This window comes from Amphibalanus amphitrite, unplaced genomic scaffold, assembly GCF_019059575.1.
Source record: "Amphibalanus amphitrite isolate SeventyFive unplaced genomic scaffold, NRLGWU_Aamphi_draft 000648F_arrow, whole genome shotgun sequence".
In the NCBI taxonomy this organism is placed as follows: domain Eukaryota; kingdom Metazoa; phylum Arthropoda; class Thecostraca; order Balanomorpha; family Balanidae; genus Amphibalanus; species Amphibalanus amphitrite.
The window spans coordinates 53,943-66,179 of record NW_024882142.1 but is presented as its reverse complement, the minus strand read 5'-3'; the positions used below and the strand labels follow the sequence as shown (position 1 = coordinate 66,179).

General features: G+C 57.9%; 1 protein-coding gene across 1 annotated transcript in view; it reads left to right on the top strand.

Moving 5' to 3' along the window:
* Positions 1-12,146, top strand: part of LOC122363946 (E3 ubiquitin-protein ligase listerin-like) — a 29,822-nt gene extending 17,676 nt beyond the window's left edge. Inside the window, exons 10-22 of the mRNA XM_043333818.1 lie at positions 333-1,010; positions 1,281-1,485; positions 1,800-2,589; positions 2,960-3,077; positions 3,428-3,802; positions 6,004-6,211; positions 6,505-6,745; positions 6,908-7,016; positions 7,650-7,828; positions 9,081-9,211; positions 10,091-10,308; positions 10,607-10,804; positions 11,246-12,146. Of these exons, the coding sequence (XP_043189753.1) occupies positions 333-1,010; positions 1,281-1,485; positions 1,800-2,589; positions 2,960-3,077; positions 3,428-3,802; positions 6,004-6,211; positions 6,505-6,745; positions 6,908-7,016; positions 7,650-7,828; positions 9,081-9,211; positions 10,091-10,308; positions 10,607-10,804; positions 11,246-11,473 (3,678 nt within the window). The 3' untranslated portion in view covers positions 11,474-12,146. The remainder of the gene's footprint in view (positions 1-332; positions 1,011-1,280; positions 1,486-1,799; positions 2,590-2,959; positions 3,078-3,427; positions 3,803-6,003; positions 6,212-6,504; positions 6,746-6,907; positions 7,017-7,649; positions 7,829-9,080; positions 9,212-10,090; positions 10,309-10,606; positions 10,805-11,245) is intronic.
* The last annotated feature ends 91 nt before the right edge of the window (positions 12,147-12,237 follow it).

Below are 12,237 nucleotides of genomic sequence, written 5' to 3'. Positions count from 1 at the left end.
TGCCGTGGTCAGTAGTGACCGTACTGTGCTGTGGTGACTGTGGTCAGTGGTGACTGGCTGTGGTGACTGTGGTGAGTGGTGACCGTTCTGTGGTGACTGTGGTCAGTGGTGACCGTACTGCGGGGACTGGTCAGTAGTGACCATACTTCAGTGACTGTGGTCAGTAATGAACGTGCTGTGGTAACTGTGGTGAGTAGTCAGTGGTGGTGACCGTGCTGTGCTGTGGCGACTGTGGTCAGTGGTGACCGGCTGCGGTGACCGTGCTGTGGCGACTGTGGTCAGTGGTGAACTGGTGACCTTGCCGTGCTGACTGTGCCGTGTCTCCGTTGCAGCTGGTGGCTCTGACGGGCGCCGCGGTGTCCGGCCCGCTGGCGGCCGTTGCTCCCCACCTGCTGCCGCCGCTGTCTGTCGGCCTCAACTCCCTGTACACGGTGTCGGCGGCGGGCGGGGGCGGCGCCGAGACGGTGGCCGCCGCGCAGCGGCTCCTCTGGTCCGCTCTGGAGACGGCCGTGCTGCGCCAGCACCTGGCGGCCGGCGGCGCCGGCGCGGCCGCCGCCGTCGACCTACTGCTGGCCGCGTCCAGCGTGTCGCCCGAGCCGCCGGCGGCCGGCCGCGCGCGCGTCACCTTCTCCGAGGGACCGCCGGCCGAGCAGGAGCCGCCGCCGCCGGCCGGGGAGCGGCTCTCGCCTCTGGCGCTGGCCGCCGGCTCGCCGCTGCAGGAGTGTGCCGCGCGCGCCGGCCAGCGGCTGATGGACGCTGTGCGCGCGGCCAGCGCCTCGGCCGGCCAGCGGCGGCTGCTGGTCCGGTTGCTGGTCGGCGTGCCGGGCGTGGCCGAGCGGGTGGCGGCCGGCCCGGCGGCGGCCGGCGGCCCCGGCCGGCCCCTCTACGACGCCCTGATGGAGCCGGAGCTGGCGGCCGGCGACTGTCGGCTCTCGGAGCAGCTGCTGCCCACCGTGTGGCGACTCTGTGAGCCCGACCAGCGGCTCCGGCTGGCGGAGCATGTCACCCAGGTACGGATACCGCGCCGGACATGGCCCGACTCAGCGCCTCAGCGGACCAGCTGAGCACCCGTGCTCCGTTTATTGGAACGTTGTAAATTATCGGTATTTTTGTAACATGTTTTGCGTGAACTTGGAAGTGTCCTGAGCTGATTAGCTATGGCTGGTGCATTCACTTTGTCTTGATCAATATCTGTCACCAGCGTACCAATAGCCAGCTGCTGTCTTACCTCAATGGAGCGTCGATAACACCTCTCCTGTCCCCGTGTTCCCCCGGCTCAGCGCGGCTACCTGTCTGTGGTGGCGGAGCTGCTGGAGCGGGCTGCCGAGGACCCCCAGCTGCGCGACTGGGCCCTGTCTGACGGACCGTTGGCCGCTGTCCTGTCTGCTGTTCATGAGGCGCCCTCGGCCGACAGCGCCCTCTGGAGGCACGTGCTGCGCGCGGTACCGGCCCTGCTGCGCTACCACTCCCAGCAGACTGACTCAGGTACGTATGGTGAGTGGTGCTGCCACTCCCAGCAGACTGACTCAGGTACGGTGTGGTGAGTGGTGCTGCCACTCTCCCAGCAGACTGACTCAGGTACGGCATGGTGAGCGGTGCAGCCTGTAGTGGTTAGTCGGGATGGAGGACGCACTCGGCAAACGAGGGTCATTTTGAGGATACATCTTAGTGTACCTACGTTATTGAGCTAGCTTTCAGACTAGTGAGCTTACATTGCAAACTTATTAGCTCACTATGCTTGTGTATCTTCATTGCTATGTATTTCATCACTGTGACGCCCCACGGTCCGTGTGCCACAGACCCGGCGGCGGCTCTGCTGTCGGCCGTGACCGGCTCGGACGGCTGGCGGCTGGAGCAGCTGGCGCCCCTGCTGGCGCCCAGCTGCCGCTCACCGGACGCCCTGCTGGCCGCCCACGGCGCGGCGCTGACCGGTGCCGGCCCGGCCGCCCTGGCCGCCCTGCAGGCGCGGCTGGTCGCAGTCGGCGGCGCCGCCTCGGACACAGCGCTGGCCGGCCAGCTGCGCGCTGTCCTGTCCTCCGACGGGACGCCGGCCGGCCGGCAGCGGCTGCGGGCCGCCACGCGGGCCTGGGGCGCACTGCTGGGCGCGGACCGGTTCTGCCCGCTGCTGGAGACTCTCCTGCCGGCCGGCTGGGAGTCGGACGGCCGCCGGCCGCGCGCGCAGCTGTGCCTGCTGCTGCGGCGCCGCGCCAGCCTGCGGCCGCCGGCTGCCTGCAGCGACACCGCCGCCGCGTCCGACGGAGTGGCGGACTACCTGCGGCAGCTGCTGGTGGAGCTGCTGGCAGAGTGGCCGGCCGGAGAGAGCGGAGAGACAGAGCAGTCAGCGACAAAGAGCAAGGGAGAGGCGGATCAGCCAGCGGCAGAGAGTGACTCAGAGCGACCGATCACAGCGGCGGCGCTCCGGTTCCTGCCCGACCTGCTGACCGCTCACGTGATCTCGGACGCTGCTGCTGAGCTGGAGGGCGCCGCCGACCGCTCCGGACTGCTGGCTGCCGAGAGTCAGCTGACTGAGCTTGTGACGTCACTGTCGGGTGATCAGCTGACGGCGCTCCGGCAGACGGTCACGGAAAGGTGAGAAGAGCGGCTGGCTTGGCACACCGCTGGGACTTGGAGAGGGGAGTTTGATATGATTACTGGTTTTTGCAAGTGGTGGGACTTGAATGGACAGCTCTGGTTGTCTGGCGGGCTCCCTCTGACCTCTCTTGACCTCATGGCGACCGGAGGTATGACTTCGGACATACTGGCCTATGGGACAGACCATGACTGACTGATGATTACCGGCCTGGGCAGATCATGGGTCCACTGGCGCTGTAATGACCCGTAACACACTAGGCTTAGCAAGCAGTTGCACTGACCTGCGGTCGATCCTTAGGCGCAGATCACTGGACCTGAGCGACCCCTGAGGCCTGTTGTGTGTTGGCTGACCCCCGCCGGTTTCCAGGGCGCTGTCGGCCGAGGACGGGGTGGACGCCGCCGCCCTGGCCCTCCTGCTGAGTCTCTCGGGCGCTGATCAGTCCGTGTCGCTCGACCAACTGCAGGACAACATTCAGCTCGTGCTGGTCAGTTCTCGCACACAGTTACCATTTTGGAATGAAGTGGGAATAAATTTCAGTATCAGGAGCTATTAATGTTGATCTAGCGTCGTCGTATGTTACGATTTATGATGTTTGATATGGTCTATTCTTAGTTTGATAAACTGCATTGCTGACTTTCAAACCTTAATTCATTGCCATTTTGGATAAAATTTTCATTCGAGCCCGTAGTTACGCGCCATTCTTTTGGTTGTTAATTTCTCGTCACTCAATTCTCGCCCACCCAGTTACCAGATGTCCCCGCTCTACCGTCATCTCCTGTCCCCCGTTTCCCATCCCTCCGACCCCCTGTGACTGTACCCACCCCTCCCCGTCAGCCGTGTGTGTCGCTGCTGCCGGACGCTGCGCTCCTCTCTCTGGTGACGTCAGCCGCCGAGGGCAGCGAGCTGCTGGCGCTGGCCGGCGCGGCGGCCGCGCTGCGCCGGCTGGCCGCCCGCCGCGGCGCCCCCTGGCTGCTGGCAGAGGCCGGCAGCTGCGTGGTGCGCGCCCTGGATGCCGTCGTGCGCGCCCGGGACGCCGGACTGCTGCCCTGCTCGTGGCTGGAGGCGGACGCCGACTGGGAGCGGCTGGCGCGGAACGTGGCCGTGCTGCGCTTCTTCTCGGCGCTGCTGGAGCACTGCTGCGAGCTGCTGGAGCCGGCGCACTGGGACGTCCTGCTGCTGGCAGTCTCCTCGTGGGTGGCCGGACTGCAGGTACGCTAGGAGACACTGGGACTGGTTGAAGAAGGGAACGGTCCACATAGATGGCGCTGGAAAATTGTGGCCTGGTTCCGAAGAACTCAGCTCTGACCATAGGTGGGCATCGTTCCCCAAAATTGTAATTTCGTTACTCGTTCCTCCGTTCCTTCAAAACGTGACTTCCGTTACTCGTTCCTCCGTTCCTCTGCATTTAATGTAACGGAAGTTCTTTAGTCCGTTACTCCGTTACAGCAAAATAAAAAACGTTAAAATGTTGTGTATTTCACACATTTTTGAGACCATTCTGACACAAACTAAACCTACCGAGAAAGCGGAATGCCCACCAAATCTGCCAAGACAGCGGGTACTGATTGAACACTAAACCTTGGAACGTCTGGTGGTACTGATGCGCATCACTTGTCCCCGGCCAGATGCCCGTTACCCTTCACGAACACTAGACGTTTCAGGTTGGCATCTGAGAGCATAGGCGGCGAAACGGGGGGGGGGGGGCACCGGCGCACCGTGCCCCCTTTGATTTTGGCATTTTAACATTAGCCCTATGTATGTACGTTGCATGGAAAGAATGGGACCAAAAGTCGGCAGTGCCCCCCTCCCTTAATTGAAGATGTTCCGCTGCCACTTTCTGAGAGGGTAGCCCTTTTTGCACGTAGCACATATTTTCCCATTGAGAACATGTGCTCTACTGAGGCGCTTAACCCTATTAGGGCAGGGGGGGTTGTTTTTATCCACCCCTCAGGTTTTTCGGGAATATCTCCGAAACCGCTGAAGCTACGATGCTGAAATTTTCTGACTTTTCCTAAAACTAAATTGGGCACATTCCCTGAAAATTTCAAGTTCATAACTTTACCAGGGGCGGCTCCAGAGCACTGGGAATTGGGGGTCCTATTCGTGAAGCGAGTCATTTGGGCGAAGATCACGATGCTGCACCAGTTTTACGAACAGTGAATGAAAGGTATCATGTGATAACATATACAAAGTTATTGTGCATCCTCTTTTGACACGTTTTTGCTATAATAGGCGGATCCAGGCGTCCAAAAAGGGGGGTTATTTTTTACCTCCCAACATAGGTGCCCTGACACCGCCTATGCATGACCAATACAATTTTAGTCATTCTCTCATAAGAAAATTGTAACATAACAAGACCATTGCCACCCTTTTTAGAAACAGTACCAACAAAAACCTTATTTACTATACTTTTTGTGTACCCCCAATCTCAATGATCTGTATCCGCCTATGATTTTTGAAAATGCATATTTTTAGGATCCATGTGAATTCCTGGTTCATTCTCTATCGATCGGCAAAAGTTGCGTTAAGATTGGTTCAGAAACCTGGCCGTGATAAACAGTCTAAAATGTATCTGCAATTTGCCCGTTTTTACCCCCCTCTACCCCCCTATTGACATTTTTTAATTTTTTTTTTTTAGAAATGTAGATCTCGTTGAGCCAAATCGAATGCCGTTTGAATTTTGAAAATCGGCCGGTTAGATCTCGAGATATCAAGGGGGGGTCGTAAACAGCCCCCCCCCCCCCCCCTGCCACTAATATGGGGTAGCCAGGAGCCTGCCACTAATAGGGTTAAAGGGACGCCCGTGTTGAACTTTGCGAACACATACTGCAACGCCGGCTCATTGCAGAAGGCCAGTACACTGAGGCCATCTTCCGTCTTCAAGTCAGGTTCAATAATCTGCTCAATAATCCACTTTTCCGCTGCTGCATTGATGTCTGTGGGTTAGCTGAAATATCAACCTGCCAGGACAACGAAAAGTAACGGAGGAACGAAGGAACGGACTAAACTGTAAAGTGTAACGGAGGAACGAACAACCAATGTAACGGAAGTTACTTGGTCCGTTACCCTTTTTAAAATGTAACGAGTTCGTTCCTCCGTTCCTAAAAATTGTAACGGCGTTCCGGAACGGAGGAGCGGAGGAACGGATCGTGCCCACCTATGGCTCTGACGGACTTCATTTGAAAAAAAAAAACTTGCAAACAATATCGTTTCATTGCAGCGTAGTGCACATTTCCCTCGAGGCATACGGTTGATAATTAATATGGCTGACTCTGACTCTGTACTGTACTGTACAGGGCTTTAAACAGGTGCTCAACTGTAACTGATCTACCATTAGAGTAACGCTACGCATTTTTGTCGTTACGAGCCTCTTGACTTCCCTAACGATCTTTCCTTTCACGCCGCGGCAGGAGTCGTCTGATAGCGCCTGCCTGCCGGCGGGCCGCGGGGTGGGCGCCCCGGTGCTGCTCCACTCGCTCTGCTGTGCCGTGGAGGCGGTCCGTGCGGCAGTGGGACGCTGCGCCGAGCAGCACCCCTCGCTGTCCGGAGAGTGGGACGAGCTCTACTCGCCCGAGTGGTACCGGGCGCTGGTCAGCGTGTTCGCGACAATGGCCACGGGTGAGCGGCGAGATGGCGGTGGGAAGCGGTGGGACATGTGATATTGGGCTGACAGATTGCTACAGACACCTAGTGAATGGACTGGTACATTAAGTCCAGCTAGTGTGTTCAGAGTTGCTGCTGTGATATTAGGTGCTGTTCGGAAGCCTTCTGGTGTACCTATCTGGGTGGTGTCGTTAAATCACTGTAGGTATGCCGTTTGCCTGCGGTAGCGGACCAGCTGCTGCTCGGCAGCTTGCGGTCCCTCCGGTGGCTCTGGACTCTCCTCTGACTCCCTGCCCGTGTTTCTGCAGACGGCGCTGCGGGCCGGTCGGCGGGTCCGCTGCTCCAGGAGGCCCTCTCGGCCGTGTGCGCGGTGGTGGTACACGCGCCCACCGCCGCGCTGCTCCACCATGCGCTGCCGGTCCGGGTGGACTCGCGCCTGGAGGAGCGGCACCTGTCGGCCGACCTGGTCACCCTGCTGTTCTGGTGGCGGCGGCTGCTGACCTCGGCCGACCGCGGCGTCCGGCTGGCCGCCTGGCACACCATGCACCGGTGAGAGACGACGGTCCTGCTCTAGACCAACTGTTTTGTGTGCGCTATTTGGGACTCGTCCTTCCCAGTTCTTTTGTTCCAACGCGACGTTGATTCCTCAGTGTGCCGCCGTTCTTCCGAATATCCCAGTGACCGATAGTTCCACTCGTTGTTTCCCGTCAGGTTCCTGCCGCATCTAGCCGAAGCGGAGCAGAACCGACCACATCACGAGGACGACAAGGACGACCCGCGCCTGACGCTGCCCACGCTGTTCAGAGCCGTCATCGACCAGGTGGGTGGCATGAATACACCATGTTGCCCTACCTCTCACCTACTTTTGCTTAGGTGCTGTGCTTATTTGCACTGGTTAAGGTGACATAACGAGTGAACAATGTCTATTTGTATTCCTTAGTTCGCGTGGTGTGTATTAGGTGCCCATGCAATTTCGTTAATGTCCGTGTTATGTTCTGGACAAATATTAGTTCGCCCCAGTTTCTATGAATGCCCGGTCTAACTGATGCACAAAGTACTTAGACTTAGCCCCGTCGGCACACATGTTGCGTATTCAGGCACTCTCTTGGTGGTAAAGACGTTATGTGTCCCAGAATTGTGTTGTACTCAGACCGCGACCCTCTCCTTCTCGTACAGACGGAGTCTCTGGTATCAGTCCCCGGTCAGTGTGTTCTCAGACAGTATGTGTCCCTCCCCTTACAGATGGAGCCTCTGGTGTCTGCCCCGCCCCCGGACAGCGTGTGTTCTGAGACAGTATGTGTCCCTCCCCTTACAGACGGAGCCTGTGGTGTCTGCCCCGTCCCCAGTCAGTGTGTATTACTCAGTCTCCTTCCCGCACAGATGGAGCCTCTGGTGTCTGCCCCGCCCCCGGTCAGCGTGTGTTCTCAGACAGTATGTATCCCTCCCCGTACAGACGGAGCCTCTGGTATCCGCGCTGCTCTCGGAGCTCTCGCCCGGCCAGACGTGCCTGGTGGACCCGCACACAGAGAGCCACCAGGTGGTGCTCACCCATCTGATGGCCTGGCACCTGGCCCTCTCCTTCACCGGACACCAGGACACCCAGCGCAAGGTCATGACCGCAGAGGGGCTCAGGTGAGTGACACCAGGCTTATACTCAGGGTATATTATGACTGAGAAGAAACGAGTGTGACGCACCGTGCCGTGAGATTACGTTTCCTTTTTTTACAGCAATGAATTTATTCGCTTATAGCTGGCCGTGTTTTGACGTTTGAAACATCTGATCAGGCTGTTTTGAAACAGTATTCATTAACGTCCACCTTTTAGGGCACCTGGAGCGTTACTCGTGTATATCAGTCCGGTCAGTGACGGTTCACTGTGAGCCCGCCTGGCTCGTTTTGATGTTGTTTACGGGCGGCCCGACTATCGTGGCCATTTTTCAGCCAGGAGCGTCGTCCGCACCCCTTCCACCCGAGTGTGATATATGGCCCATCGTGCCTCCAGGGGTCGTCGAGCCCCTGGTGATGTCCGTGTGTTTCGGCCAGCTGCGGTGGCAGCGGACTAAATTGGCATTCTGTCCGAATGGCGGTTTGGCTGTTAACGGTAGCTTTATTAGGAAAGGTAACCCTGGAGAAATATCATGAATTATCATGTGCTGTAGGAAACTGCCTAATTGTGCGCAGCGTTCAAAAGAGCATGTCCAAATGACAAGAGAACTTAAACTGATTTAATATGCTGGAAAATAGTTTCTTTCGGCTACACATTTCATTTCTCAAATATGCTTTTGATCCGATGAAAATGGACTTTCATTTGATGTTACTTTGATCGTGAGTAAGTGACGGATGTGCCACCGTGCGCTGGCCAGCGCTGGCTGGGCCCGGGCAGTCCATCTCCATCGGTTAGCGCTGCGGCCGCCGCCGTCCATCTGAGTCGGCCGGCCGTGAGCGAGCGGCCGATGATCGGTGGCCGTGTCGCCGTGGTCCGGCCCGCGCCGACCAAGTTGGACGACCGCCCCGCCAGCCAACTTACCTCATAAATTCGCTGGCGCCGGCGGCCGGTGGATCGGCGCCCGGAACCTGGCTGAGCCGCCCCCGCCCCTCCCCTCCCCCTCCCCCGCCGGGCGGGACTGGGCCGGTGTGTTTGTCAGCTCTCCACCGGCCATCGCTCGGTATTAGCCGCCCGATCCGATACGTGCTCCGCCTACCACGTACTCCGCCTACCACGGTCCACGTATCCGATACGTGCTCCGCCTACCACGTACTCCTGCTGACGTCTGGTGGGTCCGCGCGGCGGGCCCGGGGGGTGGGTGACTGCTGCTCCCCGTCTCCCCTGCACCCGGTGTACTGTGTGCCGTCACAGCCGTGACGGAGCCCGCGGCGTGTTACAGGCAGGACGGGTCGCTGGACACGCTACTGAACCAGCTGTTCTGCCTGATGCCCGAAACGCCTGAGGTGCCCAACTCGTATGTGGAGACCAGTGAGACGTTCTTCGAGCTGGAGCTGCCCACAGTCGTGACGGGTAGGTGAATAATCACACTCTTCCGTCTCCTCCCTTTATTGCGGTGAGGCAGGAGATGGTGTGACAAATGGCTCCCTTACTGCGCTACAAGAGATGATTTACACAGGCAACTCCTCAATATTTTCATTAGTTTCTTTGTCGGTGTTCCTGATTACTTCACTTTGCTGGAGAGCCATATTTTCCGTTCAAAACACATTTTTCTTCTGGGATGGCTCCAACTTACGGAATGGAAAGGGTTGATTGCAGGCGCAATTTTATTGTATTGCATATTTCATTTTTCATTATGAAACCGATCCGTGGGATGTGTATTGAAGTTTCGTTATATAATCGCTCTACTGCATCTATTATAACGAGTTCCGCAAAGTTTTCGCCCCGATGGACCGGCCTTCCTGGAATACCGGTGGTCGCTGGTGTGTGGGCGTCTTTCTCTGGCCGGGCGCTATTTCGGTGTAATGTAGCGTAACTCGTGTAATGCAGTGTACTGAGCTGCCCCGGCACAGACCAGTAATGTGTTTTGTCTGTGTGTGGTCGGGTACTGTAATCTCTGGCGCTTCAGCGGGCGGCCTCCATCGGTCAGTTTGTTTGGTGTTAGCACGTATCGATGTACGGATGGTGTTGTCCTTTTGGTGTTTATTGGTGTTTGGTTGTGTGGTTGACATCGCTCAGCCGTCTAATATTCCACCAGCATGTCATGTGATGGTATGTTGTGTGTTGTGTTGTTGTCGTTCCATCCCTTTCTTTTGGTCTGCTGACCTGGTGACGGTGACTGCGGAAAATCCTTCTGTCATAGAATATATAACCTCATTGTGTGTGTGTGTTTGTTGCCGTCCTTCCTCCTTTCTCTGTGTTTATTTACGCTGTGTGTGTGTCGCACACCAGGCGGCCGTTCGGCCGAGGAGGTACACCACTGGGCGTGCCGCACCTACGTACAGCTGCTGCGCCAGCTGCCGGTGCTGGCGCGCGCCTGGCGCTCCGGCTGCGAGCGCCAGCTGGCGCAGCGCGTACAGCGGCTGACCAGCGAGCACGTCAGTCCGCTGCTGCTGGCGGAGGAGTTCCGACGGCTGCAGGCGGCCGACACCGTCACAGACAACATGACCGTGAGTGGACTGGGGTGGGACGGACGGAATGTGTCGAATTTTCAACAGCCTTTCAAAAGAATGTAGGCAGGCGCAGGCGCAGCTATTATGAAACTTATTAAGGTCTGCTATTTTTTTTGCATCCATTTGGTTTCCTAGTTTCAATTTATGATGTGAAACGTTGTACTTGGTACTACTGAAATGAAGATACGCACATGCACATGCTTTCACAACAAATATAAACAAACTGCCGGTCACTGTCTTAATAATTATCATTGTAGCGAGTTCTCGGCTAACTCCCTCCCTCCCCCTGACCCAGGTACGCGCCCGTCCGTCGGTGCGCGAGGTACTGGCCGTATACACCATGGAGGAGGCCAGTACCGAGCTGGTGGTCCGTCTGCCGGCCGACTACCCTCTGGGACACGTGGCTGCCGACGCGCCCGGCCGCCGGGTCGGGGTGGCCGCCGGACAGTGGCGCATGTGGATGCTGCAGCTCACTACCTTCCTGACACACCAGGTGAGACCGCGGAGAGAGAGAGAGAGAGAGAGAGAGAGAGAGAGAGAGAGAGAGAGAGAGAGAGAGAGAGAGAGAGAGAGAGAGAGAGAGAGAGAGAGAGAGAGAGAGAGAGAGAGAGAGAGAGAGAGACGAGAGGGAGAGAGAGGGATGAAGGGAAGGCGAGAGATAACTGGGACGGAGAGGGAGGGTGTGGGCTGGTGTCCTTGTCTTGGAAGAGAGTTGATTATTTAATGAAGGAAGCAACGGATGTCGGTCTTTTCTCAGAGGTCTGTGCTGATATCGTTAGTTATTTAGGGCTAATTTCGTCAGCTTATGTCTGTCATAGTTGACATCGTTAATTCGTGCCCGTCGGTGCAGTTCATCTCGTTAAGTCACATCCGTTGGTTCTAATGTCGTTACCCTGTATCCGTGGGGACTGACGCCGCCACCCCGCTTCCCCAGAACGGCAGCGTCCTGGACGGCCTGCTCCTCTGGAAGCAGAACATCGACAAACGCTTCCAGGGAGTGGAGGAATGCAACATCTGCTTCTACGTGCTGCACGGCACCAACTACCAGCTGCCCAAGCTGGCCTGCCGCAACTGCAAGAAGCGCTTCCACCCGGCCTGCCTCTACAAGTGGTTCAGCACGAGCAGCAAGAGCACGTGCCCCATGTGCCGACAACTGTTCTGAGCGGCGCGGGGACCCGGGGCCGGCCTCGGCTGTTGTTGTTGTTGTTGTTTTCTCCCCTCGGCGGCAGGGTCACTGCCGCGAAGCCTCCCGGCTTTGAAGTCGTCTGGTCGCGGCCGCCAGGGCCGCGACGACGTCCGCGCTCCGAATCTCCCCGTGCGACGGGTGTATGGTGCCCAGCAGGCGGAACCTCAGGTTCATCAGGGCTGGGCAACGCAGCAGAACATGCCCGGGAGTGTCCGCCTCCTCCCGACACACCGGACATCGTCCCGCTCGGCATCCATGGTCATTGCAGCCAGGGCACTCCACCGTTGGGTTACGACCGATCCTGTGCATATACTGGGCGGAGCCCGACCAGTGGCCCGCCCGCAGCTGATGCACCTCTACAGCCGCGTGGCGGTCCAGACGCCGTTCCCTGGCCGTCGTCCCCTGTGGCTCACACGGGACGAAATGGAACAACCTGCGGCCTGACTGTGGTTTATTGTCGCGGTCGTGGCCGGAGCGACTGGTGGGGACTGTTGTGGACAGATCGATAGGGGATGGCGTGCCAGTGTGAATCTATGAAGCGTTTACAGCCCAAGCGCGGATCGCTGTGCGCCTTTATCACCTGTTTGTGGTTATCCTCGCGGGGCCCGTCGAGTAGGCAGGGAGATCAATATATGACTACTGAGCTGTGCTTTATCGTTTGTAGTCTGAATTGTCATCTGCAGAGAGTTTGCGGGACTTTGTGCTTCAGCGATTATGTGGGTCGTCCAGTCTGAAACCCG